Genomic DNA, 27778 nt, shown 5'->3' with positions numbered 1-27778 from the left:
GAGTAAAGATCAAATCCCAACCAAAGATCAAATTCCAGACCAAATATGGTCGCGACCAAATCCCAAATTCTAATATAGTCGGGCGTAAATTTAAAGTACGCTTGTTGCTGGGCGTAAATTTAAAGTACGCTTGTTAACGGGCGGAGATTTAAATTACGCCCGATGAAATTTTAATTAAATAAAAAAAAAAAGAATGAGGCGGACTTTTAAAGTCCGCCTGATGAAAGTTATAAAGAATGGGGCGGACTTTTAAAGTCCGCCCTGATGAAATTTACAAAAAATGGGGCGGACTTTTAAAATCCGCCTGATGAAATTTTACAAAAAAAAATTGGGGCGGACTTTTAAAGTCCGCCTGACGAAATTTTAATCATGTACCGTTGCGTCACAACACAGACTAAACCCAAATTTTGGTCTTTTTTTTGATCTTTGATCTTTGGTTTTGATCGCACCACTGCAGTTGCTCTTAGACATTTCATTGGATTATATATTTAAGTAAGTAATCAAATCTCTTCTCTATAATTTGTAGCTACCTCAATATTTTATTTTATATTATAAAGAGTCTGGTTGTCGATGTGAGACGAGACGAGTGATATCAAAATCATTACATAAAGACGACACAACACTTTGTGACAGACCAACGTGGGTTGTGGGTCGAAGATTGGAGGTGCGTGATTGCCTCTGTGGCTTCATTTCTTAGCCTATCCCTATAATTTTCCACGTTGCTGGATTCAAATATTAACTCCAGGTGCACAGTGTCTTTCACTAGTTGTCAAGCCTGATCCACTCTAATAAGATGCCCGAGCAAAAAGGATATCCCTAAAGTTAAGCAAACAAGATGAAAGTGCAAGGCTCGGCAGTAAAAAGTTGCGGAACATCTAATCCGCATTCCAGTATCATAGACAAAGCAAAAAGAGGATGCACGATGTTCCATCATGCATTTTCAGGACAATTTCATGCCGATTTATGAGGCTACCAAACAAGAATTGACAAGACTGAATCTTTCATGTGAAAAATAAAGCTTTGAGGCAGACATAAGACACTATCACAGGTCGACCAAGAAATAAGATTCTTCACAGAGTCGACCAAGCTCCGGACTCTATCATGAGATTTTTACACGAGAATAAAAGCATTTTGTTTATTGAGCAGAATAAACAAAATCCTTAAAACAGCAGAGGTACAGTAAGATGGTGCTTCCATTTTTCTATATTTTCAGCAGTAGACTTGGAACCTAACATCAGAGACGCAAACAATGAATTTAAAATTCTGTATGCAGACGAAATGAAACTTCTAAGATAATGAGAAGATAGATAGGCGACATTGGTCCAAAAAAGGAAAAGTGGGTCCTACTCACATGAGCAAATGAGATCTTTTACACACTCTCGCAGTCGCAGTAAAGCTCATTCCATCAGCTTGCACATGGTTAGAGAAATGTCCTCACTTTGTCGTCTTTGCAGTTGCTTGCATGCAATTTCATGGAACCTAATCAAAATAACTGCTCTGACACTGCTGCGAAAAGCTTCTTTGAAACATATAAAAATACCCATAGATTTATTATTTATCTGTGATCCATTCCTGCCTCATAATCAAGAACACAAAAGCACCAACATAAACCCTTCATCTGGTGGAGCCCACCTGTGTGCTTTCAAGTGAAAATAGAGGCAAAAAATGGCAAGCTTGGACCAAGGTTACAGTGGTATCACAAAGTTTCCGGGATTTGGCTGAGAAGCAAATTCGATTCAGTATCATCATCGTCTACATAACTTCTATCCGAAGACAGACTAGAACCAGATTCAGTCTCACCAGTTATCTTACCATTGTCCAGACAACCTATTTGTTTCATTACTTCAAACAAAACCTCCTTGTTTTCCAGGTCAGATTCTTCATCGCAGAGCGCAAGTAAAGTGGAGATATTTGCAGGCTTCGGCTTCCAGTGAACCGCTCCTTCAGCTGATACGGCTTCTTTCACACAAGTTAGAGCCTCAGAAATTTGCTGCTTCGCAATGTAACCTTCCGCAAGAATCTCCCAAGTGTTTGAGTTTACTTTACCTCCTACTTCAAATACATTTTCAAGAAAAGCCTCGGCTTCATCCAGCAATCCGTTCTTAACATACCAGCCCATGATAAGGTTACTAACTCTGGGATCATATGTTGACCTAGCAGAAAGCCATTCGTCAAAAATCCTTTGTGCTCCTTCAATGTCATCTAATCTCACTAGCGAAGCTATCATTGCATGGTATCCCAAGTTCCAAATGCTAGGGAAGTTTGATTTGTAAGCTTTCCATATTCGGTAAACCTCTTCTTTACTACCCAAGCTACCGTAGAGGCTGAGGAGATAGTGATACGGGATCCGATCACGAGCTGTGATTCTACTCTCAACTTTCTTCAAACAATCTCTGGCTTTCTCAGTTAGCCCCATATTCATGTACATTGTAGCCATCGTGCTGTACGTAGTCCAGTTAGGGTAGATTGAACTATCGAGTTTCATCCGCTGAAGAACTTCTTCCATTTTCTCTACAGATCCCATAGATCCACATGTAGTTACCCAAATGTTGTACGAATATATATCCATTTTTATATTCTTCTCCAACATTTCTGTTATCATCTCAATGACTTTTTCGTATTCTTTGAGTTTCATATAAAGAGTCATCATCACGTTAAAAGGAAGTGAATGCATGGCGTAACCTTTGTCTCTCATATCAACAATTAAGGATTCAGCTTTCTCCTTCATTTTAGCTTGTACATAAGCATTGAGAAGAGCTCCATATGTGTGATTGTCCTTCGCAGTATCAGGAAGTTTCAAAAAGTATTCTTCGGCACTTAATACTCCATGGACTTTAGATATTAGATCCAATTGAATTGCAGTGTCACTGGTGGAAACTCGAAATCTATCTCCTTGTTCATGAATCCATTCGTATACCTGACGAAACGTAGTAAAAGAAACATTTTAGGATTGACAGGCCCTTAACGACATTGAACTTAAGAAGCTGCTGTTCTAACTTTCCTGTTGCAAAACAAACCAAAGGTAGGTAGCATTCATTTGATTGCCATCAGAACCGTGGTCCTGAATGACCAACACAGATGTACGTTGCTTTATAAACGAATTATCCTTTTTCTTTTGAAGGAATATAAAACTAAATAAAAATCAGTCTAATTGTACAAACAATCCTTATCCCCATTTCATGAAATTCATTTAGTTAGTTGCTACTGGTTCAGGAAACAGTGGTGGACAATATTTCTAGGCAAAGATCTATTTTGAGCTTCTTATATTACTTTTCCTGGTTAATGTTCCACAGGCAGACTATGCATTTCATATTATTTTTAAAGAGTCATATATATACATACACCTTTCAGTAAAAAACACACTGGAAGTACATTGGGTGATGAAAACTGAGAAGAAGTTTTTCTTCGAAAAAATAATTTGATGGTCATCAAAACAGGGCAACTTATGGAGAGTTTGGGGATCCCAAGGACGATGAGTAAAAAAAAAAAAAAAAAAGTAATGTATAGCTAAGGTCTCAAACAGTAATAAGTGTTCAATTTCAGAAACACTTATTCATTCTACCTGTCTGCTCCACTATGTGTCAAAGCAAAAACATCGGTCTCCTAATTGTTCCAATTTTCAAGACAACTAAGACTTGAACAGTTTAAAGAATTTTTGTAGCTCCATTTAAAATAGATGTATTATCACAAACTACAGCATATTCGAGAAAAGAGTAAGAAATTTTACTTCAAGCCTAAATAACACACCCATACGCATGCCAAGCCTATAAAAACTCAATTGTAGCTTCATACCCAAATAGAAGCACACAACACCAGGACCATTTTTTTCATTTGGGAAATGCGGTTGAGCAAGCTTGACTGATAGAAAGAGATTAAAGGAACCAACCCCATTAACAGAGCAAAAACGTTTGATCATGGTTTCCAAAGGTAAAATTTTGCCTCAGGAAACGTAATAGGCATTTCAGTACAAAGTGCTAATGGGTGGTGTAGAAATTGATCCCTAGCATTTGATCCTCAAGGTTCTTCCACATAGATTTGGTTGACTTTCTGTTGTGCTTGCACATGCTCGACTAGTTACTGGTGGCGCAATTGGAATTTAATTTAAGGTGTATTCATGAACCTTTTGATCTACAGTTTGGTATCAAACTCAAGTTACCAGATGGAAGAGTTCTCAATAAGGAGCCAGCTAAGATGCGGGAAGAACGGTCGGGAGGTTACAAAGGTTTAGACTCTCGTGATCCCAGTTTTCTCTTGTATTACTTGCTGGTGGCATACTTCAGTGCTTCAGCTTAAGAAATTGCATACTTAAATTAAAGACAGCCAATCTGCAGCCAATCAAATGTGATCCACGAGGTAGTAAAGTCCTGGAACTGGAGCAAGCATCCTAGAAATGTGGGCTACCACCACAACCTAACTGGATCGGAGGATCCCAGATATCTACTGCCAAGTACTGTATATGATCATCGAGCATTGCAGTATCAGATACTTAAGTCAAAGGTGCACACTGATTACAGGCAAGTCAGCACACATAGTTCACAAGGTGAAACCATGATACATGCGTCGAGCCCCTACACAAGACATGGTCTTGAACAGGTTCTATGAACCAACCAAAGTTTACAATTGAGCCCGACTTTAACTTCACAAACCCAGTTGTTTGGCAGTCTTAATATTCACAAAGGTAAAATTTAGTCTTCCCAAATTCTAAAGGTTCTAATCCATTATATAAGTTAGTCTAAAGGTAAAATTTAGTCTTAATATTAACCATTTATATAATTTACATGGGCAAGTGAGAAGCTATAAACCAAATCCACGAGAAATCTGTTACTGTAGAAAGCTAATATATCAGTGCCTTCGTCAATATCCAAAAAAACATGACATCCATTTATTTCCTTTAAGTAATGGTTGAAGGATACAAGGTCCTTCTTTCACAAGTTTCATAGCTTCCCTATCTAGACTCTCGTATCATAACCATAATCAAACTAGTTAACCTACTGAGCTTATGTCCAATCAAACAACTACTAACATTGTAGCTAAAAGAAACACCAACTTCAATACACCTGCAACTGTATACGTTGCGGGGTAACTTGAATTTGAGCTTATGTCTAATCTTATACTAACTACTAACATTGTAGCTAATAAGCAACACCGACTAACACCGCCTGCAACTATTTATGTTCCGATTTCACTTGAAGTTGGGTGTATCTTGTTCCTTAAATTGGACACTTTCTTACTTCCATTTTAGGCATCTAACACACTCATTATGCTGCTTCTAAACCCTTAAAAAGCCAAAAGCCGACTTTTGAAGAGAGTTAAAGAAGTGATTGAAGTTCACCACTACTGTGACTTCTCAGCACATACTATACTACACCCATACAGTACCAAATTGCAGAAAACACTAAGCCCTATAATATCATATCACCATCAATCCAATGATCTTCCTTATGCTAATACTGTATTCCTAAAATCAATTAGATTAAAATTAACCTAAAGATTGAAAAAGCACAACGTGAAGAAATGAAGAAAAAAAATCAATTGGGGAGTTAGAAATGTACCCCGAGAGCAAGTGAAAATCTTCGATACTTTCTCAATTCCTTGATAACACGAGAAAGTTCCCATTTAGTAAGTTTTTTCCCTTCTTCTTCCCATCGGTTCAAAACAGTAGACGCACCAATAACAGAAGGATTTTCCATCATAGATATCTTTCTGTACAAAGCACTCCATTTGCGTGGTGTGTTTTGACGTTCATAATCAACAGTACCATTGTATATACACCTTTCATCATCCACCACGTGTGCAGAAAGAGACACGTGGAAGGCATGCAAAATAAGATATCAAAACATGATAACAAGCATCTCATCAGAAGATGCCACCGGTCAGCAGATCTGACGGTCAGGGACAGATGATCACAGAGGTATGATGGCTTAGAGGAGCACCAGATAATACCCCTTGGGTGTTAATACACCCAATCCCGAGGAAGATCCCAGATCAACAGCTGAGAGGAAGTTTGACTGACACAGATGTGACCAGACAAAGAAACACTTGTCTGACACGAGCAGACATCCATCTACCCGCATTAAATACCAAAGATATATACACGTGTCAATCAGCTCGTGGAAAAGGCGAGGATAACCCTTCGTATTCAAGCTCAGGCCGCAGCATACCCGAAGACCTCTGCGTAATGGGCACAAAACACAAGAAGATAAGATTACAACGGCACCTCAGAAGTAGGACCCACGTTCCAACCCTATAAATACCCCTCTCCACTAAGAGAGAAGGGGTCGACCAATCCAGAGAAATTATAGGAGAATATAGGAGAGAGAAATAGGAAGAGTAAGTAAGCCCCTACTTCCGCAGACCTATGTATACTCTAAAGTCATCCGACTATCTTTGTAATCATTCAATACATAGTGAAACATCAGCCCGTGGATGTAGGCCTTAGTGCCGAACCACGTAAATCTTTATCTTATTTACATTTCAGCACTTTACATTCAGCGTTGAACTTCATGTGCTTTACATTTATACTTGATTCTCTGTTTATTCCTTTATACGAACATTATTTATGATAATATTCGACTAGACAATGACAAGCTCGAAGGCTTTGAGTCGATGAATCGATATAATCATCCCCTTTACACATACGACGTACAGTTTTAGAATTAGAATGTATGCGAATATTGTTTGTGAACACGTGGATGGCTTCGTGATTTATGTGTTCACAATCTGGCGCTAGAAACAGGGACTTTGTCCCGGTAAAAGATTTATCTCATCCTGTGATTTCACCTTAAACGCGCATTATGGTTGTGCCCTATTCTGGGTTCAGCGTGCTTTCAAAACCTTTTTTATTCTGGGTTCATGGTCTTCATTTTCACAAACACCATTTCAAAGCAGACAAATCCACGGCTATCTATCACAGATTTGCACGTGAGGCGTTTTTCTTTTAAAACTAAGACTTAATAATCCAGATTCATGAGTTCTCGCTACGGATCTGCCTTTTCAAGAGTTTTCCTTTTCAAAAGTAGTCTGAAAACAAGGTCCATGATTGTTTATTAGAGGATTTGTATTGCGAAAACTAGACCGATGGAGTCTTTATGTTTCTCTTTTACTAAGGCCCTTGGGCAGCTCATTTCCTTTTATTCCACAAATTTTGCGGATACGAATGGCACTAACCCGATCCTCGTGGATATCTTTGGTTCTCTTTATTTATTCCCCTATGCAGAAAAGGACTAAAAATGGAAAAGATACTAGAGGCAGGAAAAACCAAAGCCTCATCAAAGGAGACACCGAGGATTACCCCGGTCATGACCCGAAGCAAGCAGAAAGGAGACAAAGCTAAAATAGCTACTCAGAGGCAGGATGCTGCAGAAATCACCTCATTTATGAACACTAACTCCATTGCAGCCGCGGCTCTCAAAGCAGCAGCCACAAAGAACAACGCAACTGTTGCGTCCCTCCAGGATACAGAAGCTAACAAGACTTTGGTTTCAAACCAAATCCATCAACAAAGAGAAGGGGTGGCAGAATCTATGACACATCAGCCCGCACATCCACCAGTCTTCGGAATGCCGTCAACCAACGGTCAGAATCAAACCATACCAGTGGTTTTAGTACCGTGGGTGGAAGCTCAACCGAGGGGACCAAACTTGGAGATACCAACAATTGAAGCTGATCCTCTACCACCCTTAATACACACAGTAGACGAAGGGGGGACTATGGCCGTAGGGGTACAAGCCGGAACTCCCAATCAGGGATCGAACCAGTCCCACCGACTGATGGTAGAGCTCGAAGAATTGAAAAAGAGCCAGCAGGTCTACGCAGATGCCGTAGCTCTTCTGGCCAGGGAGAACCAAGACTTGAAAGATAGGATTGCCCAAAGCACGAAGACTAGCCAACAACTAGACGAAGCAAATTCTAAGGCACTAGAGCCTAATCGAGACCAAATAATCATCCTAGAAACGCCGCTAGGGGAAGCAGTGCATCCGATCCGGAATATGCCGCCGAAGACTTAGACTATTATGACAGTGAAGTTCGAAGAAAGAAATGCTCAACTGAGCATGAGAACGCGGGACATTACCGCGCAATGGAAGAGCTGCGTGATGAGATGATGGCTGAGATCAGGCAGTTAAAAGCCAGACAAGGTGGAGGAAGGCTTGAAGAGGTGATGAGATAAGCTAACTCCACGCCCCTAACTCATCGCCTGGCAAATACCCCCATTCCGTTAAAATGCCCTGTCCCAATTTTTGAATGCTATGACGGATCCAGTGATCCCGCGGCACATATCCGGTATTATAATCGTATCTTAGCCCGATAGAGTCAAAACGACGCCATCCTCTGTAGGTATTTCCCATCAAGCCTGAAGGGATCGGCTTTGTCTTAGTTTGACAACCTGCCACCTGATTCCATCAACTCCTATGATCAACTCGCAGAGAAATTCTTGAGAACCTACATGTACAACAAAGATGTAAACACCGGAATGGATAAACTTTTTTCTCTGGCAATTGGTTACAAGGGGAACACGAGGGAATACACCAACAGATGACACAAGATCTGCCAAGCCATAGGGAGTGTGGATCCCGTAGTAAGCATCAACTGCTACAAGTGGGGATTATACCGATTGAGTCCACTATTTGTTGAGATCCACGGAAGCGTACCTAAGACATAAGGAGATCTTCGAATAATTATTGAAAAGTATGCTCGTCTTAAAGAAATCCAGCGTGAGAACCCGAGGGCACAAACGCAGAGGTCTCACCGTACCAATTCCGCAGAACAAACCAGCGGGGCCAAAAGAAATATCTCAGTGGAACGACCGCACGAAGATAGGAAGGAACGAAGAGATGAACGACGAAAAGACGATCGAAAATTCGAAGATCAGGTTTACACGAAGCTCAATGCTAGCTACGCTCGGATCTTTCGAGAGATCAAAGGAAGGGAAAATTTGGAGTGGCCGTGGTCTAAGGGAAAACAGCCCCCAAGGACCGAGAAGTCTAAAGATTACTGTAAGTATCATTGTTTCAATGGACACCAGACCGAGAAATGCAAAAACCTCAAAATAATGATCCAAAAATTGATTGATGCTGGCGAACTCAAGCAATACATACGAAAGGAAGTCACCGACGACAGATCCAAACGAACCAAGCAAGTACAACTTCTAGAGGGGAACCGCACAATCAATACCATCTCGTGTTCCGAAGCCACATGACCATCACTTACAATGCAGATAGGAAAGAGGCTACGAAAGCAATTCGAGGACCACTGCGAATTATATAAGATTGATGGCGTAGAGGTGGACGAGCACAAAGAGTGGATGGACGCACCTATCATCTTCGATACTGAAGATATCGAAGAAGATATGGAAGACCATAACGATCCCTTGGTCCTCACACTACCAGTGGCCAGATGTAACCTCAAAAAGATCCTCATCGACGGGGGAAGCTCAGTGAACGTTCTATTCTACGACGCCTTCAAACGGATGAAGCTCCATGATGAACAGCTGATGACCTCTTATTACACCATCTACGGGTTCAACGGAGCGCCCACAAAGCCATTGGGAGACATCGTGTTGCAGGTGAACGCCGGGCCCATGAAAGTAGAAACACGATTCAGCGTGGTAGACCCCCCATCCCCCTATAACGCCATTATTGGACGAAAGTGGGTACATAAACTCAAGGGAGTGGCAGCAACTTACTACCAATATCTCAGGTTCCCTACACCCGAGGGAGTAATGGAAATCAAGGGAGATCGGGTCTCTGCAAAAGAGTGTCAGGCCACTCAGGATCGTATCAACAACGAACAGGAAGAGCAGCGAAAAACCCGAAGGATCAAAAATAAAGAAGCTGCGAAAGAAAAGGCCATAGACCTGTTCCTCAAGAAAACCGCAGGGAAGGGCTTGACAAAAGATGATAATGTCCTTAACACAGAGGTAAGTACTTCAGCAGCCAACAAAGGACAGAAACATACCAAATAGCAATTAAAGAACGTCCCAGTCCTTGGGGACCCGAAGCCGGTGTTCACACCAGTGGAGCCCGTAAAAGAAATCAACATAGGAACAGAAGAAAACCCGAAGATGATCAAAGTAGGGACCATAATGGACGAAAGAAGAGAAGATTCTCTAACCAAATTACTTAAAGAATACGCGGATATATTCGCCTGGAAGCTAGGAGACATGCCGGGGATTGATCCAAAAATAATCCAACACGAGCTGCGCATCAAACCAGGCACGCCACCTTTCAGGCAGAAAATAAGAAAAGTTGCACTAGAGTATCATAAGGCGGTAGAAAAAGAACTTCGGAAACTACTAGAAGCAGGCTTCATCAAGGAAGTCAAATACCCTACATGGATCTCCAACATGGTCGTTGTTCCTAAGAAAAATGGAGGGGTTAGGATATGCATCGACTTTACTAACCTCAACAAGGCATGTCCAAAAGACATCTATCCCCTACCGAGCATTGATCAACTGGTTGAAGCAGTGGAAGGGTACGAAGAGCTGTCATTCATGGACGGATATTCTGGTTACAACCAAGTAGCCCTGGCAGAAGAAGATCAACTACACACAACATTCTACACCCCGCATGGCCTTTATTGCTACACTAGAATGCCCTTTGGACTTCGAAACGCAGGGGAAACTTACCAGAGAATGGTCGATGCTATCTTCAAGCTATGGATTGGTAGTACCCTAGAAGTCTACGTTGATGACATGCTCGTCAAAAGTAGGTTGCGCAAAGATCACCACCATGACCTGAGAGATATTTTCGAAGCAATGAGGAAACATCACATGAAAGTAAATCCAGAAAAATGCACCTTCGGTGTCACCTCAGGGAAATTCCTCAGATATCTGGTAACAAAAAGGGGTATTGAGGTAGACCACGCGAAGATTCAGGCCATAGTGGAAATGCCATCTCCGAAGAATTTAAAAGAAGTGCAAAAGCTCAATGGGTCCTTAGCAGCCTTGGGAAGATTTATTTCCTGGTCCTCGGACAAATGCAAACATTTTTTCAATATTCTCAAAAAAGGGAGTAAGTTTGAATGGACCGCATAATGCGAAGAAGCCTTCCGAAGAATCAAGGAATACCTGGCTTCAATTCCAATCCTGCAGAAGCCTGATCCTGATGAGGTTTTGGCATTGTACATAGCAGCGACAGAAGATGCAGTTAGCGCAGTGTTGGTCAAAACCAATACGAAGATAAAACAACCTATCTATTATGTCAGCAAGACCCTCAATTCTGCGGAAAGGAATTACACGAAGATCGAACAACTCATCCTGACATTAATATGGGATACTCAAAAGCTGAGAACCTATTTCCTAACTCACTTCATCCGCGTCCCATGCAAAGCACCACTGGAAGCAGTCCTCAAAAGCGCGGGAAAAGTAGGTAGAATAGCCAAGTGGAACACCCACCTGGATCAATTCAACATCATTCATGAAATTCAACATTCCCAAAAATCCCAAGTATTGGCGGATTTCTTAGCAGACCTCCCCTGGACAACGATGAAGAGATTAGGGGAATAACAGAAGCCGACGAGGAAAGTAAGAATCCAGTTGATGTCCTCGAACCCGCGAGTCAAAGACAATGGGAAGTATTCGTTGATGGTTCCAAAAATAAGGAAGGGGCAGGAATAGGCATTGTCATCACCACCCCAACTGGAGAAAGGATCGTACAAGCACTCAGGTTAGAATTCAAAGAGCATACTAACAACATCGTCGAATACGAGGCAGTCGTACATGCCCTCCGCTTGATAATAGAGATGGGGGTAAACAATGTAATACTGACAAGTGATTCGCAGCTTGTCATACGGCAAATAGGGATCGAATACAATGTGTACGACGACACCCTCTCAGCTTACATGGCCTTGGTCCAAACATTGGCATCACAAATTCCGAACATCAAGTTCCAGCACTTATGTAGAAGGGATATCAGGCACGCGGATGCCCTATATATCATCCATGCTGAAGGACAAGAGTATCAAAGCTATCAAAATAACAAGGGTATACGATCCTTCGATTGCATCACAATTTTCCTTTGCTACAAATCAAGATACAATGGAAGAAAATATCGAAGATCAGGTGGGAGAAGACATCCGTGACGATTTTGACGAAGAAGATATCCTGTCAAGAGCAAATCAAGACAAAGATTTCAGCAACGAAGATGATTGGAGAATGATGATCCATGCGTTTCTCAAGGATGGAACCTTACCCGCGGATCACAAACAAAACAGGAAAATACTCTCCAAAGTAGGAAGATATGACCTTCGAGATGGAATCCTGTACAAGAAATCTTTCCTCGGACCGTTACTACATTGCTTGTCCAGGAAAGAGGGGCATCGAATTCTAAACGACATCCATTATGGTGATGCAGGAAATCATAGCGGCATGAGATCACTAGCCGACAAAGCAAAAATGCAAGGATATTACTGGCCCATAATGATACAAGATGCCGCAAGAATGTCCCGACGATGTAAAGAATGTCAGCGTTTCGCTAAAAATATACATGCACCAGCAACAACGTTGAATTCTGTGGATAGTCCGTGGCCATTCGCAAAATGGGGCATAGATATCGTTGGGCCTTTCATCGAAGGATCAGGGAAAAGACGATTTTTGATAGTAGCCACGGACTACTTCAGTAAATGGGTGGAAGCCAAAGCCTTAGCCAGGATCAGAGACGTGGACGTGTTTACTTTCATATTCCAAAACATTATTTGCAGGTTCGGCATACCAGCGGAAATCGTGTCCGATAATGGTAAACGATTACAGGGGAAAAACATAGACATGCTCTTAGACACTTTCAAAATAAGGAAAAACAAGTCCACCCCCATATACCCTCAAAGCAACGGACAAGCGGAAGCTACTAACAAGACCCTCGCCCTTATCCACAAAAATAAATTAGACGAACACAAGGGGCGATGGTGTGAACAGCTACACAATGTATTATGGGCATACAGGACAACACGAACATCTGCCACTGGGGAGTCCCCATTTCTCCTCACTTATGGAGCTGAAGCAGTCATACCAACATAGATCCTCATGCCAACCACAAAGACCGAAGCATGGGAGAAAAATCTCACAACAGACATGATGTTAGAGAGACTGGACGACCTGGAAGAAAGGAGGGAAGCAGCATTGCAAAAGATGGAAAATTATCAACGGAGATTAGCGAGAGAGTACAACAAAAAGGTTAAGCTTCGAAATTTTGTAGAAGGGTAGTATGTGCTAAGAACAATCCCGCAGTATCAACGAGAGAAGAAATGGGGAAAGTTAGCACCTACATGGGGAGGACCTTTTATAATACACGACATTGCGGGAAACGGTTCCTACTATCTTCTCAATCTGAAAGGCGAGGTCCTCCGGCACCCTTGGAATTCTAAATGGCTCAAACCGTACTACCCATAGGAGCAGCGCAGCTTTGCATCTGCGTGAAGAATACCAGAAGAAGAAGGCAGCGTAACTGCTTTACATGTTTCTATCTCTGTACAAGGAGTAGAAGGCCTCAACCTATCAATCAAACAAACTTTTTGGGAAATCTTCAAGCAAACGAAATGGTCAAAAGGCCCGCTGGGTGAATGCATGTACATTACATAATAAATTAACAATATTGGGGAAAGTAGTTAATCTACAATCTCTCAGGGCTCCCCTATCGGTGTCTATGAGTGTAAGACCATGGGGAAGGCACCCAGCAGAAAGAGATACCCAACCAATTTTAAGGCAGCGGGTCGACGGAATGGGTGCATGTAAATATTTCAAATAAGCATCCCATATCCTAGAACGCTGCCTCGGCCCCCACCGTTTGGGAATCCTCTGGCCCAGGATTCGCCAGCGGGGTGACAGGTCTCAAGACGATCACGAAGGTATTTACCTTCGGTGTCGCACCCAAACACTCTCGACTTTTTACAAAGCAAGTTATTTCTAGTTTAACACTTCACAATACTTAAAATAAAGATGAATTGATAACGTAGGTATGCCAAAAGGATGATCCATTTCATAAAGAGTTGATTACAAGTTCAGCAAATAAGATAAAGCGGGAAACACATCAAAAAATGATCCGAAATTATATAATCAACAAGGATCAACTTTCTATGACTAATAAAGGAAATCTACTTGGACGATACAGTTCCATCAACAGGGTTGTCTCTGCTAGATGAAGGTACGCTACCACCTGAAGAAGGCCCAGAAGAACCAGGCAAGGGCGCGGGAAGGGGACGACGCGGATAATTCTTGACAAGACCATGTTCGAATTTAAGATCAAGTCCAATCTTATCTAGGACTTTGTTGGTCTCTTCAGCCAACTGACATCGAGCTTTATAAGTGATAACAACGGTCCGCTGGTTGGCCTGAGACAGCAATGCAGATAGGCGTTCCGCCTCTTTGGAGGCAATCTCCGCTGCTTCCTCACGAGACGCGGCCAACCCTTTGAAATAGTTGGCTTGTCCTTCCTGCTGCACTAAGGAAGATTGAGTTTTTTTAAGCTCATCATTTGCTGCGTGAAGCTGTCCCTCGAGTGCTGAAAACAAGAAATACCAAGGGGTTAAAACGAAGAAATAACAGAATCACACTCGATAAAACGAGGTTATACCTTCGACATTAGCCGAAGCCTCTTCATACTCATTAACAAATGCGTCCCGAGCCTCATCAAGAAAGTCATATTCGTCGGATAGTTTCTTATAATCCGTTTGAAGGTTCGTAAGAGCAAATTGACTCGCGTCTAAGTCTACCTGCTTCATTGAATCAAAGTGACGAAGATGGTTGACTTCGTCATTCATCTCCCCCATCCTTTTATGGAGTCGATACACATTCACTTCAAGATCTCTTTCAGATTCCACTTGGCGAGCAACATCAGCTCGAGACGCTGCTAGGGCTTTACTAAGAGCACCAACCTCAGCCCTAGAATTATCTCTTTCCTCGGAAAGATGCAGCATACTATCCCTAACCCCGGGCCTAAGAAAGAACGAGCCTGTTGTAACTCTCCTTCCAAAAAGCGCACTCTAGCCTCTAAGTCCGAAGCATGTCCTCGAGCATCACGCAGGTTGTAACGCGTCCATAGCAGCGTACCATTAAACAGACAACGGTCATGATTGTACTTATTTTGCATATCAACCATCAGTGTTCGCTTTTCACGCCACTCAGCTGCTAAGGCGTTGTGCTCATCAGCACGAGCATTCCACTTTACGGCTTCGCTTTTCAACTTACCCACCAACTCTGCAATGCGGGATTTCTGTCGTTCCCTTTCTTTCCAAAGCTATATGAGCTCGGGGACTCCACCCACTGAAGATAGGGTTGTGAGACTGAGACAGAACACCAAAGTACAAATAGGGAATCACGAGGAGTAAATGACCAATAAAAAATACGAACCTGTGAGGGACGATACATTTCTGCGAGCTTGCTCCAATTCGTTGCGGACTATAGCAAGTTCCGAACGGAGACTCTCCTCGGCATTACCCAACCGCTCCTTTTCCTTCAGGCGACCTTTCAGTTCACTTATTTCCATCTCTGCCGCAGATAGTTCTTCTTCTCTATGACGAAGCTTAGCCTCCAACTTTAAAGACTTTGCTTTAAAGAATTGGTATAGAACATGGTTACAATGTTCGCTCCTCATCATCTATGTCACAAACGACAAACATTATTATACCCAAGGGATCGGATATCGCGAAGAATACAATGTTCGTATATCATGAGGGAATCAGTACAAGGATTTACCTCTAAGACACGCTGCTGGGGAAAACCGTATTGGTACCCATCAGCTATGGCCATCATATAAACAACAGAGGAGGGAGGGTCAACCACTAGGTTAGCTTCTGAAGCTCTCAGATTCTTCTCCCACATCTCAGCAACGCGGACTTCAGAAGACACTTGCATCATCTGACGAGTATAAGCGTCAGAATTCTTCTCACCGGGGACCACTGGGGCAGGGTTGGGGACGAACATCAGATTTTTCTACTTAAGCCAAGCCAAAATGGAATCTTCGCCTTCAGGCATTAGCGAGAAAGGGAAATCCTATGAAGGAGATTCAACCGCAGACTTCCCTTTGGATGTTCTCCCCTCACTCGCACAAGTCTCGACATCACCAGCCTCAGTATGACCACCGGCATTTTCAGCCTGCTGACCGGTGACATCTTCTTTACCAATATCCCCAAGCACATCCCAATCATCATTTGGGGAAAGCAATGAGAAGTCTTCGGCAAGACCCATGGCAGCATTCACATCAAAGGATTCCCCCGCGGAATATATCCTACCAAAAGAAAATTCAGGGGAAATAACGGGCAGAGTACCCACACCAACAATATTATCGCCAACAGGGGCAGATCCACTCCCGCCAGTACCACCAACGGGAATATTACCCTCAGACTCACCATCACCACCCGCGGCAATTCCTTCTTCACCATCACCACCCGCGAAAACTTATTCTTCAACATTACCACCTTCGTCATCAGGGTGAGAAGTGTCGGTACGCTCTTGTCCATCGGACATTTCTTCATCCTCAACATACCCTTCGTTTACAGGACTCGTAACCTCCTCATAAACCTCAGCCTCACCGGTAACCACAGTAGAAGATTGTTTGGGTCCAAGTTTCTTCTTCTTCGACACCTACAAACCAGTACACATCCCCACAAAGGCTCATTTTTTCCTCACTTCAAAAATGAAAATTATTTCAAGCAAGGAAAAAGGGGCAAATAGAGTAGGGAATATAAGAAGAAACTATACCTTGGCAGCAGCAGCACTCTTCGGTGGATGGGTAGCACCAGAACCCTCCTCCTCATCTCCATCAACGACATCAAGAGCGTAAGGAAAATTCATGCCCGCGAAATTCGGACGCCAAGGACAGAAATCTCCATAACGAGCAGGAGGAGTTTCACGAGGCTTGCTGTTTTCAGAAGGACGCCAACCGCGCAGACCAGGAATCCAACCATAAGCCCAAGGACCAACTACCTCAATAACAGTAGCATGCCATTCATAATCATGGTCACGCTTAATCCTTTCACGAGCAGGAAAGAGTTTCGGTTTAGCAGATCCTTCAGTACGAGGAACATACTTCAGCTTGGCATCACTCACCTCACTCAAAAGACGAATTTCACCACGGGGAGCAGCAATATTACGAAGACTAACACTCCACGGCTTACGGTTTCTACTGTTGACATAATCCCCAAAGGAACTGTTAAAATTCTGAGGAGTGTACCACTCTCTCTCAGCAGGATTTGGAACATAGCAGGTCATCATAGTCTCTCCCTTGCTTCGCAGGTAACATTTCTTCAGTGAACGGAGATAATTCCAAGATAGTTGTGATACAGAACGATTATGAGTGTTTGTGGAAGAGCCTTCACGACTATCCAACACGTCATAATAAAAGGAGTCACCCGACTTATAGAGGGGCAACATGATACCCGCCTAGAAGGCTCCAACCGTAGTCAATAGATGAAACTCGTCAAACTGATACTTAGCCAGGAGCTCGTAAGTGATATCATCGTCAGGGGCATAGAAGCGAACCTCGAAAGCTTGAAGCTCATGTTTTTCCTTGAACATCTCAAGATCAATATGCTTGAAAGTGGCCTTCTTCTTACCAACTGAAACGTTGCGTATCACGGGGACAGTTTCTTCTTCGTCTGCGGAATCAGAAGTAGGACTCAATTCCGAAGCTTTCCTTTTAGAAGGAAGATTTTTAGACGGATCAGCTCTCGACATAGTACCCTTGGAGTACTTCCCTTTGAAAGAAACCGTGGGAGGAGGCGGCAAAGATTTCTGCGGAGGAACTGAAGGAGGAGCCATAGAACGAAGGGGAAGAACATCCAATGCTTCATTACGAGGAGGAGGAGCCCGCGTACTCCTAGAGTCATCACGAGGGGGAGCCTGCGCACTCCTAGAATCTTCACTAGGACGAGAAGGGGCACGGTTAACAGCATGCCTAGACCCAGAAGGACCCTTCGGCACATCCCCTTTCTTAGTAGGCACAACCTTCGCACCAGAGGAAGATGAAACCCTATGAACCAGAGGATCCGATTGCGAAGACTTGTAAGGACCTTCCCCAAGTGGAGATCTGTCAGAATCTCGACGCGGAGGGGATCTTGGCGGACTAGACGGCGGCGTTTGGTAAGGAGCCCGCGGACGATCAGACATGTCTACAAGGAAACACAATAACAGTTTAGAGAAGAATACGAGGAGATCACTAAAGATCAAAAAACCCATAATTGATGGTTCATCCGGATAAACATTAAAAACCCTAAGAACTAAAAATAACCAGAAATACTCCATCAAACTCCAGGGATAATACTCATATACAGACTCACAGACTTTGTAACAAAGAACAGGGGCAAGCATATATGCTTCGACATGTGTGTTCTTCATCACAAAGCCAAGAATACAACAGCAGGAAACAAACGGGTAGATACATAGATAAATCAATGATGAGCATCTAATGAAAAACCCCATACCTGTATAGAAGAGGACGACAAGCACCAACCACAGTCGAAGAAAGGAGGATCGGAGATATCAAAAGCTAGTTGTCTGCGATACAGGGGCAACAACAATCGAGAGCGAAAGAGACAAAAAATTGAATGTTGTTATCTTCCTCAAGAGAATGACGATAATAAATGACTAAAGAACAAGAATAGAAAACAAGAAGAGGATGAACACTGACAAGAAGAGGATAAAAGTTTTTTTTCACATTCTCTTTCCTATTTATGAAGCTAGAGAAGACAATAACTGTCCCTTGTACCAAGGAGCAGTTATGGGGAAAGTTAATGCAAAGTGGGAAACGTGCCCGTATTTATAGGGGAAGTTATTTCAGGAGAGATAAAACGTGTAGGACGACCTTTCTTCTTCTAAATTGCAAAATGCGCCCAAGTCAGAAGAAGAGGGGAAAATTGTATGTACACCTTTCATCATCCACCACGTGTACATAAAGAGACACATGGAAGGCATGCAAAACAAGATATCAAAACATGATAACAAGCATCTCATCAGTAGATGCCACCGGTCAGCAGATCTGACGGTCAGGGACAGAGGATCACAGAGGTATGATGTCTTAGAGGAGCACCAGATAATACCCCTTGGGTGTTAATACACCCAATCCCGAGGAAGATCCTAGATCAACGGCTGAGAGGAAGTTTGACTGACACAGATGTGACCAGACAAAGAGACACTTGTCTGACACGAGCAGACATCCATCTACCCGCATTAAATACCAAAGAGATATACACGTGTCAATCAGCTCGTGGAAGAGGCGAGGATAACCCTTCGTATTCAAGCTCAGGCCGCAACATATGCCGAAGACCTCTGTGTAATGGGCACAAAGCACAAGAAGATAAGATTACAACGACACCTCAGAAGTAGGACCCACGTTCCAACCCTATAAATACCCCTCTCCACTAAGAGAGAAGGGGTCGACCAATCCAGAGAAATTATAGGAGAATATAGGAGAGAGAAATAGGAAGAGTAAGTAATCCCCCTACTTCCGCAGACCTATGTATACTTTAAAGTCATCCGACTATCTTTGTAATCATTCAATACATAGTGAAACACCAGCCCGTGGATGTAGGCCTTAGTGCCGAACCACGTAAATCTTTATCTTATTTACATTTCAACACTTTACATTCAGCGTTGAACTTCATGTGCTTTACATTTATACTTGATTCTCTGTTTATTCCTTTATACGAACATTATTTATGATAATATTCGACTAGACAATGACAAGCTCGAAGGCTTTGAGTCGATGAATCGATATAATCATCCCCTTTACACATACGACGTACAATTTTAGAATTATAATGTATGCGAATATTGTTTATGAACACGTGGATGGCTTCGTGATTTATGTGTTCACAACCATAATTATGAACTTTAGATATAGATGATGATGATGATGATGATGATGATGAACAACAAGTGATTGCATTTGTCTGAAAATCAGTAGTTTTAAGAAGTAATGTAGGGTAGGAAAATGAAAACTTTAATTGGTGTATGAGAGTAAAATGAAGTTGATGATGGAGTTTGAAGTGGAGATGTTATTGAGGATTGAAGGAACATCTTAAACAAGAATGGGACTGACGGGGAGAGTGAAGTGGTTTTCGAGGGTTTCAACGGTTCAAGATATAAGCGTGTGTTTAGAGATATTTGGAACATCAAAATTACTTGAAAGTACCCTTGATTTGGACTCTGGAATCTTTGGATATTAGCCCCACCATTATCACTAAAGGACGCCAATTGCTTTGGGCTTGGTTTTCTCTTGCGAAATTTTGAACGATTTTTTTTGTGCTGCTCATTCTTTTTGGGAAACCTATTTTGAGGCAGACCGAGTTTTTTTTGAGGCATACTCAACTTTCAGCCGAACCTATGTTTTTGCTTAGGTTCGGCTGATAATTTTCAGCCGAACGTATGCCTCAAATCATATCCGTATGCCTCAAAACAGGCTTCCTTTTTGGGGAATGCGGTGTGATTAATCCATTTGGTAGAGAGAATGAAGGTTATTTTACTGGTAGCAAAAGACCGGTTAATTTAGAATGGGAAATTCCCCACCCATGGGTAACCCATAATATGATGCCCTTAATTAAAAGAAGTTTAAATCTAGCCCCGAATTATTAAAAGAGCTTGATACCCTTATGTATATTGTCAAGCCCATAATTAAATATAATTTAAATCTAGGCCCAGAATTATTAAATCTAGGCCCGAAATTATTAAAGTACGGTGTGAATGTGTAAGCAGAAGTTACACATGCATATGGCATGTGTATCCAGAAGTTACACATCCTTATGACATGTGTAATACAAAGTTACACTTGTATATATATGCAAAAAATAGACATCAAAAAGAAAACATAAGAAAATACATGTATTACTTTAATATTCGTTTACAACAATTTTTTAGCATGTGTAATTAGAATTTACACACACATCTTTCTAGTGTAATCGAGAGTTACATATGCGTCTATATAGTGTAATTGAGAGTTACACGCATCTGACTTGTGTATTCAGCGTTAACTCCAGTTCCAGCAAGACCAATACCACAAATAAGCAAACCATGACTGCAGTTCATGTCTCCGTAGAACACAAAAATAGTTTCAGTATATATAGAACATATATTAGTTTCTCAGATTCTATAGAACCTTACACATAATATTTCATGAAAAATGAATCAACTTTCTGTTAATAAAATTACCAAAAATAAGAATAACACTTTTTGCATGTGCATTTAGCATCTGTAACTAAGAGTTACACATGCATATGGCTAGTGTAACTGGAAGTTACACATGCATATAGCATGTGTAACTAGGAATTACACATACATATGACTTATGTAATCAGCAAATACTGAGCCTAATTGTGTACCTATGGCAAAAAAATTCATCAAAGCATCAAAACTAACAAGCTTCAAAGAAATCAGTGTCAACTTATGTAGTAGTCACCATTCACATTCTAAGATATGCTTTTCCTGTGTAAACAAGTAACATTGCAAAAAATTATATAGCAGAAACAATGTATGAAAACTAGAGGTCTTCAGATACCATCTATTCAGCTACCGAAGACGCAACACAATACAAATAATTAAACAAATATATCCGCTAATTATTACTCCTACCCTAGCACATTTACGTTTTGCTTATTTTGTTTAATGTTTCAAAAACTACATGAAATGTATAATAAGGCACGAGACTGACCTTTTAGCATTTCTTACAAGCAACTGCATTGTTTAAGGTAGATACTCCATAAGCCAACACATGAACTGTCCAAAAAAACGCCTGCAACATAAAATGTACAACAAAGCCTCAATCGGTATTGAAATACATAATCCCCAAACATTGCAATAACATAACTAACCATCCTCATTTCAAGTAAACACTAGAAATACTTGTTCATCCTCTAAGGTCTACAACCACCATTTAATAACATTTAACCACGAAAAAAACTCAAATATTTGCCTCAACATAAACAATCGATGGGTCACAAGTTCGTGTTCAAATTAGCTTTTCAATAATCATAAATCATGAGACAAAACAAAAATGCAAAACAAAGATGAAAAACACTTGAAAAGTAGTAAATAACCTCTTGTTTAATAAAGAACAAAAAGTAAAAAAAACTTGAAATAAAAGTTCACCTCAATGTCTTCACAGTATACTTCCAACAACACGAGCATCGAAGCTCAGCACTGCTTGCATCTCATACGCACACTGCTTGAAATAAAGTTTCACCTCAACGTATTCACATCTCATATGCACATCTTGCGTAAACTGCAGTTACATATATACAATGCTTGTGTAAACTGCAGTTACATATATACAATGCTTGTGTAAATTGCACTCTATCATGTGTATATATAAGTTACACATCTAATTATCATGTGTAACTAGTAGCTATACATCCATGTAACTTGTGTAACTAATTATATATCTAATTAGCATTAGTTACACATCCAAAAAAGGTCAGATAATTTACAACAAATAGACATTTCTCTTCCTAATACAAAGTTCAAATGAATGCACGGTTCAGACATGTGACTTCAAAATACAAAAGAACATAAATTGCGAAGACTGTGCCTCAGAAAATTGAATTGATCCTCAAGGAGAAGTGATGAAACAACCCCATTAAGTTCAACGTGAAGAAATATTAAATTAACTTCATCATCTGCATATTTCACTTTGATTTGAATTGACCTGATTCAACTATATTTATAAACCATTAAGAAGACAAGCTAAATCTTATCAATTTCGCATACTGAATAGAACAATGTTTACAAGCTAAAAGAAAAATTCAGATATCATTTAGTGCACTAAAACTAATTGAGAAAGCAAAACACAAGCCTATTACAATGTTGATTTGATTATCGTCTGAGAGTGATTTAAATGATTCTATGAAAAAATACACATTCAATCAGTTTGTGTAAGTAAAAGTTACACATCTAATTAGCTTGTGTAACTAGAAGTTACACATGTATAAGTTATATACCTTTGTGGTAGAAGAACTGAAAACAATAAGAATGCTCTTTTCCTTATAAGAGTCTATTTTGTATATTGCCTGAAGATAACAAAAACTATGATTTCAAGTTTGAATAACCAAAAACCTAGTACTACATACTTAGCATCCAACATTACAAGTGAATAAGGCTTCTTTATGACAGCCTTTCGCTTCATATAATAAACCTGGAATAGATGTATTACCTTTATAAGGGATATATAGAAAATCGAGAATAGAAGAACAGTTACATGAAAAGAATTAAAAAAAAAAATAAATGTACCCGTTGTGTGCCACCTAGAAGCAGAATAAGGCGCAATGGCCTCAAATTTAGAGAGACAGACCTCGGCATACATCTAATCTCACCACCAAGTTCATTCTGCAACTTCAATTGCAACCACCATCAGTCTCACTGCCTATGCTTTCTTGCCTCTTCTCAAAGCCTCAAAGCATTCAGTCAATTAAACACAATCATCACTGCAGCTCATCCTGCTGCCTTACTAGCTTGCACCTGAACTTTGTAACTGCAACCTAAGCATACATCTAATCTCACCACCAGTCCATTCTGCAACTTCAATTACAACCACCATCAATTTCACTGCCTGAAATTCAGCATAGTCAACCACAAACATCTCAATCTTATCTTCTCTGCATCCACCAACTGTAACAACTCTTCATGTCTTCTACTCTATACCAAATCCAATATAGGTTGAACTTAAAACAATCTGCAAAGAACAAAATCCATGAAAGATGAGCTCAAATCAGTTCGAAACCATCACCCGTTTTGATGATTTCTTGTATTCTTGGCGTTGGGCTCGGTGAGGGGGAAAACACTTAGAACTTGTTTGTTTGCAGCTAACTCGGCGTCTGGATCTGAGTCAACCCCTGATTCGTGCCATGTCAGCAGTCAGACCGTTTGTTTTCTATTTTGAGTCGGATCTGACTCAATCTGACTTGGATCCATTAAGTCAGGTAACAAAATACTCCTGACTCATGGGACCAAACCACTGACTTATATATTTTTGCGTCAGTTGAGTCAGATCTGACCCAAAACAAACATACTGAGTCAGATCTGACTCAAGTCAGGTGATTTCAGTTAGATCCAGACGACTCAGATGAGTCAGGAGTAAACAAACATGGTGTTGACCTTTTTCGCGTTCGAAAAAAAAAAGAGGTTCGGCTAAAACCTTTTTTCGACCCAGCAAAATCTCAATGTTGTTTTTTATTTGTGAAGAATTTATTTAGAGAAAGTGTAATGTTTCTTTCACATTATAGTGTAGTACTAGTATTTCCAGGTTTCAATTTAATCTAGTTTAAAATTATTAGGAGAACAAAAAAATTTATGAGATGTTTGTAACTTTGTATCATCAGCCTTAAAAGTCGTCATTGTTAATTAGGTAAACCATGACTACTATTAAGGCTGTAATTTAAATTTTACAATATCAATATTGTTATGGTCATCACTTCATATCTTTACTATCCTCGCATTTATTTATGGATTTCAAAAGATATGACTGTTGGGGTTTCTTTTATATAATACAACCCCCTTTTCTTGAAAAAAAAATGCCTTAAACATTCGATTTTTTTTCCATCTAACTCTTTTATAATTTAATTTGTTTTTCTTTTCATTTCAAAGTTAGACATCAGAGGAAATGGCAACATGGGCACCGTATGAAGAAATGAATCTCGTCAAATCATTAGTTAAGGTGTTTCATGAACGTCTGAATGAAATCTATTCAATGTTTTGGAAGAGAGTGAAAGAATTCTTTTATGAGCGAACCGCGAACCCCAAAAACTGCAAATAGAGAGATTTAGTGTTTCGACTCAACTACATCAAAGGTGATTTGCGAGAGTTCGTTAAAGTAATAAAAATGGTGTACGACAATCATCCTCAAGCTCCACTTTCTGAAAAAGTGAGTAGTCTGACATTTTATACCTATATCATCATTTAATGTTTGCATATTAACATGTATGGGTTATTTAACGTTTACCCAACAAATATCCAATACCTAGCTTTGGTACCCAACATTTCAAAAATTAAGGGTTGGTACCTTGACCAGTCAAGACCAACAATTGACTTACCATATAAATATTTATTTATAATAATTATACATTTTTTTGAAAAGTTCAAAATTACCCTTAAGCCGGATGCCCAAAAAGACACCCAAAGAGCCCTAAATTAGTCTTCTTCACGACTTCATCTTCTTCTCCTATCTTGATCATCAGTATTTTGAACTTCGTCATCATCGGATATAGCACCACCATTTGATAAATCATACTCCCTCCGTCCTAGTTTACTTGCCAAAATAGGATTTTGCAAAAACTTGAAACAAATTCAAATTACTTCCACATACACCATCAATCTTTCAAATCACTTGTTTAATATACAAGTTTTTGTATCCTAGTTTTTATTTCTTTCTTGATAATTAGATAATTTTAGTGGGAAATATAGTAATTTTTTGGTACATTTTTGTTAAAAAAGACACAATTTTGACAAGTAAATTAGGACGGAGAAAATAGTTATGATAATTACTATATTAAAACTGAAAGTGTTAAGCTGCGGCCACAATTAGCAAAACCGACACTACTGTGAGCTTTCTTCCCCAATTTTTTCCATCAATCACCATTTAAACTATTTCCTGGGTAACTCGCAAACAACCAGCACCATCTAGTCACATATGTACACATTTCCCATTTTTAATATCCCAAAAAATTCGGACCGGAAAGAATAAATTACCAAAAAAAATAACCTTTGAAAAGTGGGTTTCTTTCCAAAATTAAGAAAATTGCTCGGTCATTGCAAACCCTAGCAATAATTTCTCATCTAAATGATCATTCAGAAGGTGTTTCAGATTTAGCATGGTCATCTGATCCCATTAAATTAATTGACCCAAAACACAAAGCCACAAAATACAAAACAGTAAATGATCCATCTCTAATAATATAAAACGTCTTGTATACATCTGCTAAACAACAAAAACCCAGTGAATGAGTATCATCTTACTTGTAAATGAAATTAATGTTCGTATAGTACTTAAAGTTGTAGATCTAACTGAAATGTTGAGGAACGAAATTGATTATAAATAAAATTAGTGTTCTTACATTCCTAATCAACAATCAACAGTACCTTCACGAGCTCGAGCAGCTTCAGCAACATCGCCCCCGTCTATACTCACCACCACCAGTTCTTATAAAACGTGATTTTGAACATATGATGTTGTTGATTTTGTTTTTCTGAAGCAACAAATTCTCATCAGATGCACGGTGATGGAGAAACAGAAGAGAGTGAGGAGGCAGATGATCTTTTTAGGGATAAACTTGTAAAACTAATTGTTTTTTTAGTAATTAAAAATTCAAATAATAAAAATAGTTTGGTCATACGGAGTATTTAACGGTCAACGTCTGGTCAAGGTACCAACCCTTAATTTTTCAAAAATTGGGTACCAAAGCTAGGTGTTGGACATTTGCTGGGTACCAAGCGTTAAATAACTCTTAATTTATTTAATTTTAACTGGAACTATGTAATGCCCAATAGCGAATACGACATGAATAAAGAAAGCTCGTTCACTACAAGGAATATTAGGTGTTGTACCACCGTGCAAGGAGGTTCATTGACGATGTATTGTCGTATCGGTTTCAAGAATACGCATACTAACTCTTATGTAATGCTAGATTAATGTAGTGTTATTTTCTTAATGAAATCAATGTGTTTTTTATTTTCAAAGCAGTGTTTTTATACAAGAGTCTTCATTTTACATAATGCGTTGTCACTTAACAAAAAGAATCGTTACCACTTTACCTATACACCATGACGATCTTATATGTCAAAATTATGGTTTTCCTCGATGTTTTGGAGTGATAGAATCGCATCGCTTAACGATATATAGGAGGACGACACTTAGGTGAAACTATTTGGTTAGATAGGGTCATACGTCATGAGCGTATACCTACAAGATGACGACTCTAGCTGTCAAAATTTGTGTATTCCCTGGATGCTTTGAAGTGATAGAGTCGTATCGTTTAATGTCATATACAATGACAACTCTTATTTGTCATTATTTGGTGAGATGGAGTCGTCATGACCATACATCTTCGAGGTGACTACCCGAGATTTCAAAAAATTTGTTTTCCCTGGATATTTTGATGGAGTCGCATCGTTTAATACCATATACAATGACGATTCTTATGTGCCATTATTTGCAGACCTAGAGTTATCATGACCATACATCTACAAGGTGACGACCCTAGCTGTAAAAATTTGGATTTCACCTGGATGTTTTGGAGTGATAGAGTCGTCAAACCGCTAAATATTCATATGATGATTCTTTCTCTGAATCATGATTGTCTATCTAGCCAGAGTTGGAGCCGTCAATATGCTAAATAATCCATTGACAACTCTTGCTCTGGATCATAATTTTTTAACTTTCAGAGTAAGGGTCGTCAACTTGATAAAAGACAAACATGACGACACTAACAATTATTTAAGACATAAACTTCTGAAAACTTGCGAAACAACAAAGTTTTATCAAACCGTTCAAACCAATCCCCTATCACACCAACTACAATAAATAGTTGTACCTCACGAAAGTAAAGAAGTATGAGTTCAAGTCTACAATAATAAAAGACAAACCAAAAAGATCTATTCAAACTTTAAAATAATATCTTCTCACCCGCGACCACGACCTTGTTGACTTTCCTGACTAGCTGATCTACGGCCTCACATAGCAGGTCTTTCATTTCCATGACCTCGTTGAGCATCATCTTGCATGCTTTCGCCTAGTTCATCATCATCTTGGCTCTCTTCAACTTGTTCACCATGTTCTTGACTTAGTTGGATAGAATTCATCCGAGTCCTCAT

The 27778-nt window shown here is 40.2% G+C and overlaps 1 protein-coding gene across 1 annotated transcript; it reads right to left on the bottom strand.

The window, feature by feature from the left end:
• Positions 1–993: 993 nt before the first annotated feature.
• Positions 994–27778, bottom strand: LOC113305911 (pentatricopeptide repeat-containing protein At1g02150-like). The gene is made up of 4 exons (XM_026554900.1): positions 27642–27778; positions 27452–27529; positions 5553–5772; positions 994–2917 (listed from the first exon to the last, which is right to left on the bottom strand). Exons 1-4 carry the CDS (start codon positions 27776–27778, stop codon positions 1697–1699), a joined length of 1656 nt encoding a protein of 551 aa, XP_026410685.1. The 3' UTR covers positions 994–1696.

This window comes from Papaver somniferum, chromosome 8 (assembly GCF_003573695.1).
Source record: "Papaver somniferum cultivar HN1 chromosome 8, ASM357369v1, whole genome shotgun sequence".
In the NCBI taxonomy this organism is placed as follows: Eukaryota; Viridiplantae; Streptophyta; class Magnoliopsida; order Ranunculales; family Papaveraceae; genus Papaver; species Papaver somniferum.
This window is presented reverse-complemented; position numbering and strand designations above follow the sequence as displayed.

Excerpts from the sequence above, each read along its gene's own strand:
- LOC113305911 (XM_026554900.1), bottom strand. The coding sequence starts at position 27,778 with ATGAGGACTCGGATGAATTCTATCCAACTAAGTCAAGAACATGGTGAA. Across the intron at positions 5,773-27,451 it reads ATAGGGGATTGGTTTGAACG|GTGTATATACAATGGTACTG; the intron begins GTTTGATAAAAC and ends GGATGATGAAAG. Across the intron at positions 2,918-5,552 it reads GATTTTCACTTGCTCTCGGG|GTATACGAATGGATTCATGA; the intron begins GTACATTTCTAA and ends ACGTTTCGTCAG.